A 19392-nucleotide genomic window follows, 5' to 3' on the forward strand; every position below is an offset into this window, starting at 1 on the left:
GGTCGTTGCAGAGGGACACCTTACGGGTAGAGGAATCACAACACAGGAATGCACCCAGTCTCTGAGATTCCTTCCGTTCCTGTCTTCTGGGCTACAAATGGCCGGGAGTGGGGGTGGGGGTTGGGGTGTTAGAACTAGGAAAGGAATTGGCCTTAATCTTGAAAGGTGCCCTAGACAGAGGATGGTGGGGGTGGGGCTGGCCTAGGGTGGTGCTCTGAGGAAGAGATGGGGAGCACCACGTGGGGCTACCTTGCCTCCGCTGTGAGAGCCAGAGGTCTCCTCCCCTTCAGTTGTAAATGTAAACAATGAGCCCTTCATTCATAAGGCTGCTGTCACCTGGATTGGCACCACCAGGGGCTGGCAGGTACGCAGAACCGGAACCGTTCTGCACAGCCCAGCCCAGCCTGATGCCCCAAATGGGGAGAAGCTGGGGGCACAGACGTGGCACAGCTGGAAGGTGGGGCAGACCCTGAAGGGTGGTTGGGCTCGGTGCCCTGCTCAAGGGTGCTTTTTACATAACAGACCCTGAAGGGTGGTTGAGCCAGGTGCCCTGCCCAAGGGTGCTTTTAACATAGGCAGTGTGGCTCTCACAAGAGCTTCCAAACAGGAGGCATACTGGCTTAGATGGGCAGAGGTGGATTTAGGTTACTGGGGCATGAAGTTCAAAGCAGAGCCTGTTAGCCAGTTCTCTTCCTGTATACAGTCGGTGCCCACTTAGCACAGGACGCATGGGTCTCAGTAGTGCCCTACAAAGGAGTATGCTGAAATAGATGCTCCATAGTGAGGGTAGAGATAGAGGAGCCCCAAAGGTAGAAGAGGCTTGGAGGAATACACATATACACACTCCCAGACACTTGGGGGTGGGGTGGGGAATGGGCTCCTCAGAGCCCCAAATTCCCAGCCCAGAGACATCCTGAGGAGCAGGTGCTGCTGTGCGCTTGGATGGCTGAGAGTTCAGAGTTTCACATCATGGGTTTAAATCCTTGCTCGGCTACTTACATAGCTATGTGGCTTTGGACAAGATCATGTACCCTTCTGTCTCCATTTCCCCATCAGTAAAATGTGGGTACTTAGGGCATTTGCCTCTTAGGGATTTTGAGAGACTCATGGACCCTAGAACAAGAGTTTTTGTGATTTTACTTACTTGTATATTTGGTGGCATGGGGAATTGAACCTAGGTCCTCATGCATTCTCTGGCTGAGCCATACCCCCAGCCCCTCACTGGGGGATTCTAGGCAGGTGCTCTACCACTGAGCCACATCTCTGGGGGATTCCAGATAAGAGCTTCACCACTGAGCTATATTCCCAATGGAGGAGTTTTTTGCTACAGGAAGTGACCCTCAGCCTGGGGCAGGAGACTTCTCCCCTGCTCCGTCGGCCCTCTAACCTTCACACAGCCTAGCCCTTTAGACCTGCCCCAGGGCCCTGCTCTTTTCTGCCTCTCTGTCCAGCTGCCTGCTTACCTTCATTGATGGCAAAACATCATAAAATGCTCCTATCCCCAAGTCTTCTCTGTTCCCACCTAGAAGACAGACTCAGTGTGATTTCCAGTTCCTCTCTGGCGCTGGAACTGCACAGCTTTGCCCAGAGTGGGGACTCTGCACTTCCACCCAGTAGCTCTTGGGAGAAATCCCCCCCCCCCCCCCAGACAGGATTTCTCTGTGTAACTTTGGTGCCTGTCTGGGATCTCACTCTGTTGACCAGGCTGGCCTCAAACTCACAGAGATCCACCTGCCTCTGCCTCCCAAGTGCTGGGATTAAATGCATGTGCCACCACCACCCAGCTCTCCTATAGGTTTTTAAAAAACACATACTAGGGGCTGGAGAGATGGCTCAGAGGTTAAGAGCACTGACTGCTCTTCCAGAGGTCCTGAGTTCAATTCCCAGTACCCACATGGTGGCTGACAACCATCTGTAATGAGATCTGGTGCCCTCTTCTGTGTACATAATAAATAAATAAATCTTTAAAAAAACATACTAAGTGCTTACTCTGGACCAGGAATATTTGGTTCTGCACCCCTACCCCCTTTTGAGACCAGGTCTCACTGTGTAGTCCTGGCTAGCTTGGAACTTGCCATGCAGCCCAGGCTGGCCTTGAACTCACAGATATCTGCCTGCCTCTGCTTGCTGAGTGCTGGGACTAAAGGCATGCACCACTGTGCCCAATGGCTCTGCCCTTTGTATATACATGCATTCGTTTGTTGGTTTTCACAGAATTTTTAAGATTTATTTTTATCTTTATTTATGCGTATCTATGGGACTGTATGCCATGTGTATGCAGGTACAGCATAGAGGCCAGGAGGGAGGGTATGGGGATTCCCTGGAACTGGAGTTTCAGACTGTTGTGAGCTGCCTGATGTGGGTGCTGGGAATGAACCTGGGTCCTCTGAAACAGCAGTAAGAACTCCCAATCCCTGAGCCATCTCTCCAGCCCCCGCTTTGTTTATTGGAGACAAAGTCTCATATATCCGAGGCTTGCCTTAGACTTATATAGCCCCAGCCTTGAACTTTTGCTCCTCCTGCCTACATCTCCCGACAGCTGGGATGACAGGTGTGCCACCCCTCCAGGTTTACATGGTGTTTGGGATAGACTTGGGAGGCGTACGTGTTAGGCCGGCGCTTCACCAAATGAGCCACAGCACCCGCTCTGCTTTTGTTCTGTTTTGGTTTTAGACAAGGTCTCGTGGAGCTTAGGCTGGCCTCAAAGTCACTGTGTATGTAGCCCGGGCTGGTCTTCCTGCCTCCGCTTCTGGAGTTCTGGGATGACAGGTACGCACGCACCACTGTGCGCCCTGTCCATGCGTTGTTGGTTAAGCACTTACTGTGTGCCTGATGGGCACACCATCTTCTGCAAAATCCTTTTACCCTGCTCCCGGCTCTGTTTCTCTAAAGTGTAATTACAGTCTGGCCGACGCCTCTACCCCTTTTGCTCAGTACAAAGTCTAAACACACTCTGGCTTTTGGAGCTCACACAGCTGTCTGGGCCTTGCCTTCCAAAGGACTGGCTCTCCTCTGTGTCTCTGTCTGTCTGTCTCTCGTCAGCTGGCCAGACTTTACACACCTCCACTAAAGTCACCTCAGTTCTCTTTATAAGCTATAAGTGATGGGCATGTTTGTTGAGCCCAGTTGTCACGGAAGAGACACAGGATTGGAAGAGGGTCACCTTTGAGGCCCCGTTGTTGGGAGTTTTTGTTGCTGTTTTGAGACAGGCTTTCATGTAGTACAGGCTGGCCTCAAACTTGGCTACACCCTGGAGGCTAGCCTGATTGTCCTTTCCAAGTCCTCGGGTTACAGGAGTGTAACACCAGGGTTGGCGTTTGTGTGGACATGCACGTGTAGAGGCTAGAGGTCAACTGTGTCTCCCTCACTCGCTGTCCATTTTGTGTCTTATTTGTTTTGTGTTCATGTGGTTGTGGGGGTGTGTATATGCGTGGAGGTGAGAGGATCACTTGCCCAGATCTCATTCTGAGCCCTGTGGATCCCAGGGATTAAAGTCAGGTTGTCAGACTTGGTGGCAAACCCCTTTAACCACTGAGCTGGCCCTTCAGCTTATGTTTTGAGACAGGGTCTCTCACTTAACCTAGAGCTCACCGACTCCATGAGGCTGGCTAAATCTCCAGCCCCACGAGCCTCCGACCACCTCTAGTGCAGCGATTCCAGGCCCGCGCTGCTTCTTGACGTGGGTGCTGGTGATCTGAACTTGGGTCCTCGGGTTTGTGTGGCAAGCAGTTTGCTGAGGGAACCATCTCCACAGCCCCACCGTGTCTGGCTTCTTTGAGAAAAGTCTTGTCCCAGGAATCAGAGCCTCATTCAGTTAAGTAAAGGGAGACCTAAGTTACATTTATTTATTTAATATTTATTTGTGTGTGTGTGTGCGCGCTCCCACACACTATGGTGTGCCTGTGGGGGGTCATGGAACAACTCTGGGAAGTTGTTTCTCTTTCCTCTGTGGGTGTCGGGGATTGAACTGAGTTCTTTAGGCTTGGCAGCCAGTACTTTCTCCTCTCACCCTCTTGCCGGCCCCCAAAGGAGATTTCAGAGTATTGCAGGGGGCCTGGGCCACCTAGACTGGGGAGCTGGCCGGCAGCCCCTCACGTTTCTCTCTGGATGTTGGCTTCATTTTTTTCTACCTTTCATCTTGCCTCCGCCTCATTCTTTCCTTGACTCACGAGTGTGGTCTGGCCCAGTGTGGCCGTTCCAAATGCTCCTGTTCATAGGCCCCTCCTGGTGGTATCTCCTTTAGTCCTGGGTTGCTAAAGAGACCAAATGAGGAAGTTACCCCCATCTGCTGGGCTGGTGGTAGTCTGGGGCTACGGATACCTAGTATAGTCTGTCAGTCAAGTTTTCGGGGCAGGAAGTGTGTGTGTGTGTGTGTGTGTGTGCGTGTGTGTGTGTGTGTGTGTGTGTGTGTGTGTAGAACTGGGGTATGGCTGTGCACAGGAGCGGGTGACGGTGATGGGGAGGCAGAGTGGTGGACAGTTCACCCGTGTGTCCCCAGCTACTGTGTGATGCTCCAGTCCCCAGCTCTGTACAGACTTCGGAGAAACCGAAGGGTGTGACCTCCGTAAACCCTTGGCAGCGCAGGCCCAGGAGGAGGGGAAACCCTCTCCTCCCAAGAGCTGGATATACTGGAGGTGGGTCCAGCTGCAGCACCCTGTGTTTTCTGAGGGCCGCCAGGGCCTCCGTGGGTCCATCTGCCTGGTCTTCACAATGAAATGCTAACTGTAAGTGATGCCTTCAGGAGCGCTGAGAAAGGTTAATGAACTGTTGTCTTTCAGAGCAGGAGGCAGCAGAGGCTGGGAGGGATCATTAGCCAGCCATAAATAGAGGGCTGTGGGCTATCACTCCTGCCCTAGGGCCTTGCAGAGTTTGGCAAGTGCTCAACAGCTGACCCACACTTCTTGCACCCTCACTAGAGGATTCTAGATAGGCACCTAACCCTGTCCCATGCCCCCAGCCTCCAGCCCAGATGAGGATCATTCAAATTGTTTTCCTTTTAGTTTATGGACGTTTTGCCTGCCTGCATGCCTGGGCGCCAGATTTCATAAAGTACCCGTTGAGGCCGGAAGAGGGCGTCAGTTTCCCTGAAACTGGAGTTAACTGTAGTGAGGTGCCTTGTGGGTGCTGAGACTTGAACCCAGGTCTTCTGGAAGAGCAGCCGGTGCACTTAACCACTGAGCAACCTCTCCAGAGCCACACCTCCTTTAAAAACAAACAAACAAAAACAACAGCAAGGTCTGGCTTCACCCAGGTTAGTCTCCTGACCTTGTACTCCTGATCCCCCTGCCAATTGTGGGCAAGGCCAAGCCTATGTGGTCCTGGGGATGGAACCCAGGACTTGGTGTAGGTTCAGCCAGGGCTCTACCAACTGAGCCATATCCCCACCCCTCAGGGCTCTCTTTCATGGAGCCTTTAAGCTTGCAGTTTTGAGTATCATGCATTAAGCTTGCAGTTTTGAGTATCATGCATTAAGCTTGCAGTTTTGAGTATCATGCATTAAGCTTGCAGTCTTGAGTATCATGCATTAAGCTTGCAGTTTGAGCATGGTGCCTGGCGCTGTCCTAGGTCCTGAGACACACACACACAGTGAGTAAGATTTGCAAGTCTGCCCCACCCCTCTGCTCTCCTGAGTGCCTCCTGGTGAGAAAGAAGTGGGAGAGGCCATTCTGGATGCTGAGTACCACTTTGCAGAAAACCTGGGCGTGAGTAAGACGGTCCGTGTGTGGTGGATGATTGACATGCAGCCCTCATTGGTAACCAGGGTAAGGCTGCCTTTTTGGAAGCAACCATAGATAATACCGATTTGGATGTCTGGCTGGTGGTGACTGAGCTTATCTCAGAATCACTGCATTCCGTCCCGTCTCTCTTCCATTCTTTCCTCCCCACCCACTTAGTATTCCTGGACTTTAGTATCCTGTGTGTGAGCGGTACTCTTGACCTGCTTTGCTGGCACGTTCTTCTTCCTCCTGGCTGCCCCATCTCAGTCCTCCCTGCCCCCCCCCCCCCCATCCCCGCCGTGTCCGGCTGAAGTCTCTCATGCTACCCCGGGGCCTGAGCCCACCATCAGTTCTCTCTTCTTCCTGTCTCTTGCCTGCTCAGGATGCCGCCAGAGTAGAGAGGATGCTGGGGTGTCGGCACGGAGGCTTGCTGCCGGGAAGCGGGTTCCAGTAGGAGACACTCATTTTGTTCAGTACCACCTTGTGCCGGACTCTGACCCTGCCTGCCGCATCCTGCCCTCAGGGGAAGTCAGAACCTTGGGAGAGACGCGCAGTTATATAGATCCATAGGAGAAGGGGTTGCTTGTTTCCAGGCTGGGGCGGTCTGATGGCACCAAAGCCCCCAAGCCTAGAACCCAAGGAGTTACCTATGATTTAGTCATCCAGTCCTTAGCTATAATCCCAGTTAGATAGATGAGAGAGAGGAAGAATAGGTGTGTAGGTGTGTGTGTGTTAGATGGGTACGTTTGTGCAGATGTGTGTGCCTATGGAGACCAGAGTAGACTTAGGTATCTCGAGATGCTCCACCCTTTTTTTTTTAACTTTTAATTTATTTATATTTTATGTATGAGTGAGTGCTCTGCATATATATATTGAGAGAGCAATATATATATTGTTTTGTTTTGTTTTTTCGAGACAGGGTTTCTCTGTGTAGCTTTGCGCCTTTCCTGAAACTCACTTGGTAGCCCAGGCTGGCCTCGAACTCACAGAGATCCACCTGGCTCTGCCTCCCGAGTGCTGGGATTACAGGCGTGCGCTACCACCGTCTGGCTTTTTTTTTTTTTTTTCCTGAGATAGGGTTTCTTTGTATAACAGTTCTACTTGTCCTAGAACTTGCTTTGTAGACCAAGCTGGCCTCAAACTCACAGAGATCTGCCTGCCTCTGCCTCCTGAGTGCTGGGATTAAAGGCGTGTACCACCACGCTCTGCTTTTTTTTTTTTTTTTTTTTTTTTTTTTTGAGTATTATACTGGGGCTAAATAGTTGGATCAGCAATTAGAACACTTGAAGCTCTTGCTGAGGACCCAAGTTCAGTTCCCAGCACCAACATGGTGGTTCCCAACCATCCATTATTCCAGGATCTCACACCCTCTTCAGACCTCTGTGGGTACCAGACACACGTGTGGTACCCAGACATACACACGGGTAAGACTCTCATGTGAAATAAAATGAATAAATCTAATATAATTCTTTTAAGTTGTTTGTTATTTTTTTCTTTCTTTTCTTTCTTTCTTTTTTTTTTAATTTGAGAATCTGACTATGTAGCCTTAGCTGGCCTCTCTCTCTCATGTAGAGTGTGCTCATGTGTGTCAATGTTCTTGGAGGCCAAAAGAGACCATCAGGTACCTGAGAGCTGGAGTTACAGGTCGTTGCAAGGAGCCAAGTATGGGTTCTGGGAGCTGAACTCAAGTCATCTGGAAGCAACAGCAGGTGCTTTTAACTGCTGAGGCGGCTCACCAGCTTTGTTGTAACAATTAAAAAAAAAAAAACAAGCAACTTATTATTACCGTGTGTGTGTGCTATCGTGCATGGTGTGTATGCGAGCACACACTCAGGTATCATGATGTGTCCTTGGAGGTCAGAGGGTAGCTGGTTGGGCTTGGATTTCCCTTTCCATCTTTTCTTGGGTTCTGGGAATTGAACTCAGGTCACCAGGTTTTTTAAAGTCAACTTTATACTGACTATAACCTTACCTACAAAAGCCCACATGATGCCTCCTGCCTCAGGTAATCCCATCAGGGCTCAGGAGGTGGAGGCAGGAGGATCAGGAGTTCAGACAGTGAATTTGAAGCCAGCCTGGGCTACATGAGACACTGTCTCAAAAACAAAACAAAAGATGGGCCAGGTGTAGTAGTACATGGCCTTTATCCCAGCACTGCGGGGGACAGAAGCAGGCAGACTTTTGAGTTCGAGGCCAGCCTCATCTACGTGAGTTCCAGGGCTACATAAAGAGACCCTGCTTCAAAAAACAAAATCCAGCCGAATAAACAAACTGACCAACAACGTTGGCGGTTGACGGTGGGGGCGGGATGCTGGTGGTCTTCCCTCCCTGCTCAGTGTTCCCAGCCTCATCCACTCCCCTCCCTGAAGTCCAGTCTCTGTGGTGTCTAGTTGCCGCCTACTCCGCTTTCCCAGAGCCTCACACTGGTCTCCGCTGCTGTTACTCTCTACATGGTGGTCTGGCTTGTTGGCCCTCTCAAGGGGGCCCAAGACCCCAACCGGGGTCCTCACCCCCATTCTGTGCACATCTCTGCCATGGGCTTGCCCGTCGTTAATGCAGTTGTACAAGTATTGGGCCTGGCTGTTTCCCAGCATCCTGCTGCCTACTGACCCTGGTGACCAGAGGAGAGAGGAGGGAAAAGGGTGAGGAGCTAGGCAGATGGTCTCCATCTCCCTGGTTCTCCCAGGCCTGAGGCCCAGCTGGTTGGAAGCCTGGAAGCTGGCAAGACTCACAGGGAGGGACTGTCCCCGCCTTCCCCTTGGTGTGTCTTTGGCTGGGAGGTCATGGACTTGGGTCACCTCTCAGTGACCCGCAGCTAGCTGCCCATGTTCCCTGACCCTTAGCCAGATGCAATCAGAATGGTGTCCTGGGCCCATAATCTCAGCACTGGGGAGAAAGAGGCAGGAAGGAAGGTGGAGAGTTTGAGACCAGCCTGGGCTATATGTCAAGTACCAAAAAGAAGGGGCTTCAAGCTGGTTCAGCGGGTGAAGGGGCTTGCTGCCAAGCCCCAATGCCCTGAGTTCGGTCCCCGGAACCTTGTGAAAGGAGAGAGAGGAACCAACCCCAGGCCCAGTTGTCACACTTCGTACATAGAACATGCATAACCGCCCCCCCCCCAATAAATATTTTAAAACTGAAAGAGGAGTCTGGGCATGGCTAGCCTTGGTAGTAGTAGTACCTTTATCTCCTGGTGGAAGCACCCTATGAATGAGTCAGGGCCAGGGGTGTGGCTGGACTTCTGGGCCAGGGTGCCTGTATCTGGGTGCCCTCTGCCCCACCCCAGAGCCACATTACCTCCGAGGAGCTGGGCTTTCCATTGCTCCACTTGGCACGGTTCCCCTCTCTAGGGCAACCCCAATTCACTGGGTCAGCATCCTGGGCCCTGTTACCCTACCGGAGCCGTGGCCAGTCGGTCACCCCCAGGCAGCTGAAATGGAAACCCTGAACCAGAGCTCAGGTTTCTTTCCAGGAAACGGCAGTTGAGGGCAGCGCAGAGGGGCCCATGGCTCCAGCTGAACCCGGATCCTCAGACAAGGCCTCTCTGTGCACAGAGCCGCTGGAGAGTTGTGACACGGGACTTGTGAGCTGCCTCAAGGATCTACGGATGCTCCTGGAGTTACAGCTTCTCTTTCCCAACTCAGGCATCCGCACCTGCCCCGCAAAGGCAGCCATATTTAGATCCCTGTTTTTGTCTTTTATTTTATTAATTAATTAAATTAATTATTTACTAATTAATTAAAATTTTGAGACAAGGTTTTTCTGTGTATCCCTGGCTGTCCTGGAACTCACTGGATAGACCAGGCTGGCCTCGAACTCATAGAGATTGCCGGCCTCTGCCTTCTGAATGCTGGGATTAAAGATGTGCACCATTTAGCTGGTGTGTGTGTGTGTGTGTGTATATATATATATATAATTTTTTAAATTGTTTTTGTAGCCCAGGCTGGCCTCAGACTCACTGTGTGGCTGAGGATCACCCTAAACTTCTGATCCTCCTGCTCTAACCTCCCAAATTTTGGGGTTACAGGTGTGCACAACCAGGCCTGGTTTGTGCAGGGCAGAGGATCAAACGCAGGGCCTCAGGCCTCCTTGGGCAAGCACTTTAGCAACTCAGCAACTCTAACTCCCAGTTTGGTTATTTTTTTATTTTAATTTTTATTACATTTCGGTATGTATTCATCAGTTCTGCCTTTCTACCGTGTGAACCCTGGGGATCCAACTCAGGTCATCAGGTATGGTGGCAGTTGTTTGTACCTGCCAGGCCATGCTGCCTACCTGGAACTCCAAGTCTCCCTTCCTCCGGCCTCTTTTGTGCTGGAGTCACTGTGTGCTGACCACGCCTCCTACCTGTATCCCATTGTACAGGTCATAACCTCGGGACTGTCACCTGGTTTCATGTCTCAAGGCCTCTTGGAGTGAGACTGGGTTGGACCTCAGGCTACACAAGGTCTTACTTCATGGCTTCTACCATCAATCGGCTGTACCGTGTCACAGATTTCCCAAGTCCCCCACCCCTCAGCCCCCCTATCCCACAACCAGTTCTCTGTCCCAGAGCAGGGCTGAGTCCCAGAGCAGGGCTGAGTCATAGAGGGCCAGCTCAGCCCTTTGCCTCCTCTCCTCTTCCTGCTACCACTGTCCCCTCCCCCCCCCCCCTTCCGGTCCCCTCCAGTCCTCCGGCTGGGATAAGCTGGAACTGGCTGAATGCCCTCTTGGTTCCTTTCTGCCAGCTCCCGGCTCTCTTTTGTTAGTTGAAGCAAGCAGGCGCTGTCCCTCGAGGTCAGGGTCTTGGAAATATTGTTTTAGGGAAGGGCCACCGGGCTGGGAGGTAGGGAAGGGCTAGCTAGCTCTGGGGCCACTTCAGCGTGGCCGGCCGCTCCACTGTGACTTTGATGGAAATCATGAAATTGATTTTTATCTTTCTAGCTCCTGGCTCTATGAATGTGTTCTTTCTTATATTAAAAAAAAAAAAAAAGAAGTACACTTTATTTTTGTGTGTGGTGGCGTGTGTTACATGCACATGTGGAGGACCGTTTGCAAGAGTTGCAGTGTGGGGCCTGGGGATTGAACTCGGGTCATTAGGCTTGGCAGCAAGCTTCTTTCCCTTCTGAGCCATCTCACTAGCATCTGTTTTCTTCTCCCTCTTTTCCCTTCTTCTTCCCCTTCTTCACTAATCTCCATTTCTTCCTCCCTTTCTCTCTCCTTCCTTCTTCTCTCCTTCTATTTTGTGTGTGTGTATGTCTATATATATACACACACACACACACATACTTGTGTGTGGAGCTCAGGGGTCAACTCTGGATGTTGTTTCTTTGTCTTTTGAGACAGGGTTTTCCCTGCCTTGGGGTCACCGAGAAAGCTAAGCTGACTGGCCAGGGAATCCATCCCTCTCTGCCTTCCCAGCCCTGGGTTAAAGGCATGCATCACTGTCTTGGTTACTGTTCTGTAGCTGTGAAGAGACACCATGACCAGGACAACTCCTATAAAAGAAAACATTTAACCAGGGGCTTGATTACAGTTTCAGAAGTTTAGTCCGTTATTATCATGGCAGGAAGGGTGGTGGCGTGCAGGCGTGGTGCTGGAGAAGGAGCTGAGAGCAACATCCCGACCACAAGCAGAAAGAGAGAAAGAGAGAGAGAGACAGAGACAGAGACAGAGACAGAGAGACAGAGAGATACTGGGCCTGGTGTGGGCTTTGGAAACCTCAAAGCCCACCCAGTAAGTAACATACTTCCCCCAACAAAGCCACACCTTCTAATCCTTCTCAAGTAGTGCTGCTCCCTGGTGACTAAGCATTCAGATTTATGAACCTGGGGGGCATTTTTATTCACACCACCACAGTTATCATGCCTGACTCTTTACCATGAGTTCTGGGGATTGAACTCAGGTCCTCATGCTTGTATGGCAAGCACTGTACCACCCAAGCCCTTTCTCCACCTCTTTTCTTTTGCTAGGATAGGCTCACGACATAACCTAGGCTGGTCTAGAGCTTCACCCTCCTGCCTCCGCCTCCTGAGTGCTGTGATAACAGGTATAACCCATCATACCCAGCTGTTTCTGAACTTTTCTCAACTGTGAATATACTCCTTGTAAGATGCCTGCTATTGCCAGGCAGTGGTGGTGTACGCCTTTAATCCCAGCACTTGGGAGGCAGAGCCAGGCGGATCTCTGTAAATTCAAGGCCAACCTGGTCTACAGAGCGAGATCCAGGACAGGCTCCAAAACTACACAGAGAAACCCTGTCTTGAAAAACAAAACAAAACAAAACAAAACAAAAAAAAGATACCTGCTACTCATGTACTCATGCAGCAGACTTGGGGATCACCAGGCCACATCTGTGCAAGGTGTGGTATACACTTAATAGGTGCAGCACTACACATAGTAGGTGCAGCTTGGTGCACAGGTTCCTCACAGTACACAGTAGGTTTGTTAGGATCATCAAGAATGGTAGGGAGACTGAGAGAGCCTCCTTTGAGAGGATTGTTGCAAGGACCTGGGGCCTGGCAGACCTCCATCCTCTCTGCATGGCTGTGGGTGTGCTCTCACATGGGGTTTCCAGTCACGGGATCTGGGTCACGTACTCTGACAGGTGGGTTCTCAGAGAGGAGATACCAAGGTCTGATTTGAAGTTGCCCACGGTTCCCAGGAGGCAGAGTGCAGAGAGAGAAGGGCAGCAGACTCTCCTGGGTGTAACAGGAATCTTAAAAGTTCTTCTTAATAAAATCAAACCTGAGGCCAGTTATTGGGGTGAATGCTGGAAGATCAGAGAAGCAGAACAAGCCACAGCTTCCTCACCTCGCCAGTTCCTCAGCTGATCCTGTTTCCTCAGACTGGAAGCCTCTGAGTCCTTATCCAAATGGATCTCAGCTGAACTACTTCTCAAAAGCCTGAATGCTTAGCCAGCTTAGTTCCTGGTTTTCACGCCTTATATACATTTCTGCTTTCTGCCATCACTCCCTGGGATTAAAGACGTGAGTCACCATGCCTGGCTGTTTCCACTGTGGCTTTGAACTCACAGAGATCCGGATGGATCTCTGCCTCCCAAGTGATAGGATTAAAGGCATATGTGCCACCATTTTCTGGCCTCTGTATCTAGTGGATGTTCTGTTCTCTGACCCCAGATAAGTTTATTAGGGTGCATAATATTTTGGGGAACACAATAGCACCACACCTGGGCTCCCCAGATGTTTCCAGGGCCGGTGGTCCCACGAGGCTACCTGGAAGAATGAGACTTGGTGGGCCAAGTGTCCTCTGGGTGAGGTACAGCTGGTGGAAAAAAATTTCAAGAGCCCATTCCGATGATGTAGGCCTGTGATTTAGTTACTCGGAGTTTGAGGCAGGAGAATAATAAGCTCGAGGCCTATCTGAGCAGTTTATACTCATTATCAAAATAAAAGGTGAGAAGAGGGTGGGGGATGTAGCTCAGCAATGAAACACTTTCCTAGAGCCCCTCCCCCCAGTGACGGGCTGGGGTGTGGCTCAGTGGTAGAGCCCCTGCCTAGAATCCCCCAGTGAGGGGCTGGGGTGTGGCTCAGTGGTAGAGCCCCTGCCTAGAATCCCCCAGTGAGGGGCTGGGGTGTGGCTCAGTGGTAGAGCACCTGCCTAGAATCCCCCAGTGAGGGGCTGGGGTGTGGCTCAGTGGTAGAGCACTTGGGCACCATGTGGAAGACCATGGGTTAATGCCTACCTCACAAAAATACAAGTGAACAACTAAAACACCCACTGGCTGCTGAACACATGACTGAGAGACATTCTGAAATACCAAAGCATTTCTGCCAAGAGAATTTTGTGTGGATTTCTAGATTAACGCTCTTCCCTTCCCACACTTACGTGTGTGTGTGTTTCCTTATTCCTTATCTTCCTTTCTTTGCCCCCTCATCATCTCTCTCTCTTTCTTGGCTTTTTAAAGACAGGGTCTTGCTATGTATCCCAGGGTGTCTTCAGACTTGCAGCAATCCTCCTGCCTCAGCTTCCCAAGTGCTGGGATTAAAGAGGTCAACTGACAGCTTTTTTTTCTTCCTTCCTTCCTTTCTTTCTTTCTTTCTTTCTTTTCTTTTTTTTTTTTTTTTTGGAGCTGAGGATCGAACCCAGGGCCTTGCGCTTGCTAGGTGAGCGGTCTACCACTGAGCTAAATCCCCAACCCCTTTCTTTTTTTTGGATCTTTTTTTTGGTGCATGTGGCGGTGCCCTTCAGATAGGTGTAGGCCAGACAGACAAGTGGGCCTAATGGAATGCTCTGCCTTCCTTGGGGGCCTGGTTCACCAGCTAGCTGTCCCCTGGGGTCATAAGGTGATCTCTGCAGCTTCTAGCAGCCACACCCAGGCAGCCCCCAAGCAAAGATCTCATCTCTGTCTATAAATGGCCTGGTGTAGTGAGGCTTCCTGAGACACACTCGTAATCACAACACTCAGGAGGCTGGCTTAGGATTGGAAGATACAGTCTAGGAGATATAGTTGAGAGTCTGTGTCAGAAAAAAACAGATCGAGGGAGTGGAGGACCCATGCAGCACATGCAGAGAGCCCTGAGCTCCATCCCTAGGCCGGAGTAAATCAGGTGTGGTGGCTTGCATCTGTAACCCCCATCCTCAGAAGATGAAGACGGGAGCTCAGTGTCTTTCTCTACTGTGTGAGTTTGAGGCCAGCCTGGGCCACATGATACCCTATCTCGAACAAAACAGAGAGGAAATGTCAGTTTCAGGACCACTGGGACCCCCAGCCGCCTTCCCACATCCTAGTGAGGGCATGATGACTCCATCCCTCTTGTGCTCTTGTCCACAGGTGACCAAGGATGGCAGGGAGGATGTGACCGCCATCTGCCTTTGTCGGCCCTCCGTGTGGCACCACCATGCAGAAGCCCAGTGGGCTGAAGCCCCCTGGCCGAGGAGGCAAGCACTCGAGTCCCGTGGGCAGGCCGTCCATCGGCTCAGCTTCATCCTCTGTGGTGGCATCGGCCAGCGGCTCCAAGGAAGGTATGTGGGGCCCAAGAGTGGGAAAGGGGAGGAGCTGCAGTCTGGGGACTTTTCCTGGGGCGACAAGAGCAAACGTGGATCCCACTCAGCTAGGACATCAGCAACAGAGCAAAATAAGGATTCCACTGAGTCCAGCATGATGAGCCAGTGAATTTATTGGGGTTACCTACAGGCGTATAGGTAACTCAGAAATAGTCTGTGTGTCACCCACAGGGCTCAGAAACTCATTGTGTAGCCCAGGCTGGCCTCAGGCATTCTGTGAGTCTCTTGCCTCCCACTCTTAGGCGCTAAGAGTACTGATGTGCGCCACAGTGCCCAATTTATGTGGTGCTGGGAATGGAGCCCACCCAGCTACATCCTCAACTCCAACAGCAAGATTGTAAACCACAAGGGATCTCTGAAGTTTCTTTTGCTGTTGCTGAGATAAAATGCCCAGGCACAACTTAAGGGAGAAGTGTTGGGTTCCGGTTCACAGTTCGAGAAGTCCGTCATGGTGAGGAAATCTAGGTGACAGGAATTAGAGACCGTTGGTCACATCTCACCCGTAATTAAGAAACAGAGGATCATCCCAGAGGTTTGGAGTCAACCAACTTGAATACGGTGCAGCCCAGGTTCCCCTCCAAGATGGCAGATCCCCTCGTTCTCATGGGAGGCATTCCAGAAGAACCTAGGAGGGCACACGCCTTTAATCCCAGCACTCAGGAGGCAGAGGCAGGCAGATCTCTGTGAGTTGGAGGCCAGCCTGGTCTACAGAGCAAGTTCCATGACAGCCAGGGCTACACAGAGAAACCCTGTCTCAGAAAAACAAACAGACTAAACAAGAAGCTGGAGGTAGAGGTGGAAGTGATCCTGTAGACGGCTGGAATGGTGGTATAAAAGCCCGAACTTACCAGGCAGTGGTGGCACACGCCTGTAATCCCAGCACTCGGGAGGCAAAGGCAGGTGGATCTCTGTGAGTTCGAGACCAGCCTGGTCTACAAAGCAGGATAGCCTCCAAAGCTACAGAGAAACCCTGTCTCAAACAAACAAACAAACAAACAAACAAACAAACAAAAAATCCCGAACTTAATTTGGGGAGTTTGTGTAGAAATAAGACTCATCTTGGGGCTGGGGGATGGCCCGGTTGGTAAAGTATTTACCACACAAGCCTAAGGGCCTGAGTTTGGACCCCCAGCACCTGTGAGAAAACCTGGGAAAACTCAGCCTGAAAGTGGGCAGCACTGGTCTCTGGTTTGGGGCCCTGGACTGTATGAGAGTAGAGGAAGCCAGCTGAGCACTAAGTATGCAGGCCTTCCTTTCTCTTTCCTCTTGACTGTGGATGTGATGTGACCACCTGTTCAAGTTCCCACCTTGACTTCGCTGCTGTGATAGACCGTGACCTGGAACTCCGGAGCTAAAACACCTCCCTAAGTTGCTTTTGGTCAGGGTATTTTATCACAGAAATAGGTACTACAACACTCAATACTGACCTCCGGCCTCCTCTGCATGCAAACACCATGTCCGTGCCCATACAACATGAATATGTACACACACAAAGACACCTCTGTGTACAGTCATCCAGTGAGCATGCATCCTTCACCTGGATGACTGAACATTTGCTCTCTGGCTTGGTCCTCCCATCAACCCCCACAGTCTATGCTCACAGTGAAGCTAATATACTTGGGGTCCCCTAGGCCACACGCTATATAGCTCTTCCCATGCTGGAAAGATATCTGAATCCCTGACCTTCATCTCTGATACCTCCCCTACCTCAGCATCCACTCCTTTCCACAGAGGTGTCTTTGTCTTCCAGAGTCCTGAGTTCAATTCCCAACCACCACATGGTGGCTCACAACCATCTGTAATGAGATCTGGTGCCCTCTTCTGACATGCAGGCCTACATGCAAACAGAATACTGTATACATAATAAATAAATAAATCTTTAAAAAAATAAATACTGAAGAAACATTTAAATGCAAAGAGACAAGATTAGCCACAAGCTTCCAGTAGGCTAAGCTTACTCCAGCAGGGGTGGCTCCATGGAACCCGGTGGTTGGGGAAGTGTACCAGCCAGTCTGGCCCTAGGCCAGGACATGACCTTCAGGGAGAAAGGCCCATTGTCTCTTCTGGGTTCTTTCTTCACTGGCTTTCCCCATCAAGTGAGGCCCCAATTTCTTTTTCTTTTTTCTTTTCCCCAAGTGTCTGGGATTTAATCCAGAGCCTCACACATGCCAAGCTGGTGTTCCACCACTGAGCCACCTCTCCAGCCCCTCACAGGGGTGGGGAGACTGCTAGGCAGGTGCTTGACTACTGAGCCACAGCCCAAGTCTCTCACTGGCTCATTTTAGGCAAAGGTTCTACTGTGCTCTAGGGAGTCAGTGCCAAGAGCCATGGTAACAAGCGCTAGGGAATAAGAGTAGAGAGCTAAGGAAATCAGTTCCCATTCCTGCTGGTGGTCCTTTAGGTTTCCGGCCACCCGTGGGACTGGCCTTCTGCTCTCTAAAGTGATGGAGATGGTGCCAGGCATGGTGGTACATTTCTGTAATCCCAGCACTCAGGCTGAAGCAGGAGGGCTGTGAGATGAGGGCTAGCCTGGGCTAAATATTTGATATTTAGCCTGGGCTAAATAATTGGTCTAAAAAAAATAAACCAACAGTGTCTGGAAATGTAGCTGAGTTGGAAGGGTATTTTCCCAGCATGCACAAGGCTTCTGGGGTCCATCTCCAGCACTATGTAAACCAGATGTAATGCACATCTATCATCCCAGCCTGTGGGAAATAGGGGAAGGGTTAAGAGTTAAAAGTTATCCTTGAGGCTAGCTCGGGATATATGAGAGCCTGTCTCAGAACAGATACATCAGTCAATAATACAAAGTGTTGACGAGACTGGGACTCTGTGGGGGACACCCAGGATGATTTGAGAGAGCCATGTGTGAGTTGGCGCCTGCCTTGGGAAGCAAGGCTGTGGCTCCCTCCCAAGGCATGATGTCAGCTTTGGGCAGAGAGAGTCTGGCACGGGAAACAGCCTGGATGGATGCCATGTGTAGCAGAGAAGGTCTGTATTGGTACCCAGAAGCATGACACAGGATGCAGCAGGGCCCCCGGGAAGAGACTTCAAGGGTGGATATCTCTCTGGAATACAAATCGAGGAGGTTTGATAGGTGGGCAGGTGTGGAGCTAGGTGGAGGAGCATGGGTAGGATGGAGCACCCCTGCAGGATGCTCTGGGAGGCCCTGTCAGCGGGACCCAGGACAATGTTAGCATCTGTCCCGGGCTGTGAACAGGAGAAAGGGGTTCACGACTCCTGCTGGGTGTGGCCCCCGCTCTGTCCTGTGCTGGTTAGGAAGGTTCTGTTGGGTTGTATACAGCGGCCTTTCTCCAGCATCTCCTTTTAGTCCAGTGTATGTGTGTGTGCACATGCCTGTGTACAGGGGAATCCAGATGTGCATAGGGCAACGAGAGGTCAGAGGACTGTGCAGATGTTCATGTAGCTTCCGTAGGGAGGGTCTCCCCCCCCCCCCCTCTGAGATAGGCTCTTACTATGTCGTCCCAACTGGCCTAGGACTCACAGGAGACAGGATCTCCTATCATCTACCTGTTTACACCAGGTTAGCTGGCCCATGAGCTTCCAAGGATTTTCCTGTCTCCATCACCCATGGTGCTGTCCAAGCTCTGAGGTGCATGACCATGCCCAGCTTTATCTGGGTCCTGGGGATTTGAACTCAGGTCCTCATGCCTGCATTGCAAATGCTTTGCCACTGAACCATCTCCCTAGCCTCTGGAGTGTCCTTCTAATGCACTGCCTAAGAAGTCCCTTCTGGCCCTTGGGAGATGTGCTGGGAAGCTGGCATTGCCAAGCAAAGAGTATGGGCCTCAGGCAGCCCTTGTGCTCTGTCATTCAGGCAGGCCTGGGAGGACTTTCCTGGTTGTGTTTGTCACCTACCTGTCACAGCATTCATCTGGTCGATTTGAATAACCCAGTGACATAGTTCATCCTACACCACTGAGCCACACCCCGGCCCCTCACTGGGGGATTCTAAGCAGGTACTCTATCACTGAGCCACACCCCAGCCCCTCGCTGGGGGATTCTAGGCAGGTGCTCTACCACGGAGCCACACCCCAGCCCCTCGCTGGGGGATTCTAGGCAGGGGCTCTACCACTGAGCCACACCCCAGCCCCTCACTGGGGGATTCTAGGCAGGTGCTCTACCACTGAGCCACACCCCAGCCCCTCACTGGGGGATTCTAGGCAGGTGCTCTACCACTGAGCCATACCCCAGCCCCTCACTGGGGGATTCAAGGCAGGTGCTCTACCACTAAGCCACACCCCAGCCCCTCACTGGGGGTTGCTAGGCAGGTGCTCTACCACTGAGCTACATCTGAGCCCCTCATATGTATGTTTGTTTATTTTAGATATATTTGTCTATTATTTATTTTACATGCATAGGATGTGTAGTATGCGTGTGGTCGGGCACACATGCCACAGCAGGTGTGTGGAGGTCAGATGACAACCTGTGAGCGCCGGTTCTCTCCTTCCACCATGTGGGTCCCAGGGATTGAACTCAGGTTGTCAAACTTGGCCGCAAGTGCCTCTAAGCCCTGAGCCATCCCACTGACCCCCCTCTTGTTTTGGAGATAGTTTTTCTGTGTAATCCAGGCTGGCCTACATCTGTGGCAGTCCTCCTGCCTCACCCTCCTGGGGACTGAGCTATGCTTACTCCTCCACTCCCTGCTCAT

General features: G+C 51.3%; 1 protein-coding gene across 2 annotated transcripts in view; it reads left to right on the top strand.

Moving 5' to 3' along the window:
- The window catches only part of Clip2 (CAP-Gly domain containing linker protein 2), a 61282-nt gene that overhangs the window by 1175 nt on the left and 40715 nt on the right, over nucleotides 1-19392 (top strand). For both annotated transcript variants that reach the window (XM_036171768.1, XM_036171767.1), the window contains exon 2: nucleotides 14488-14678. In XM_036171768.1, the coding sequence (XP_036027661.1) occupies nucleotides 14555-14678 (124 nt within the window). In that variant the 5' untranslated portion in view covers nucleotides 14488-14554. The remainder of the gene's footprint in view (nucleotides 1-14487; nucleotides 14679-19392) is intronic.

Source organism: Onychomys torridus, chromosome 22 (genome assembly GCF_903995425.1).
Source record: "Onychomys torridus chromosome 22, mOncTor1.1, whole genome shotgun sequence".
Lineage (NCBI taxonomy): Eukaryota > Metazoa > Chordata > Mammalia > Rodentia > Cricetidae > Onychomys > Onychomys torridus.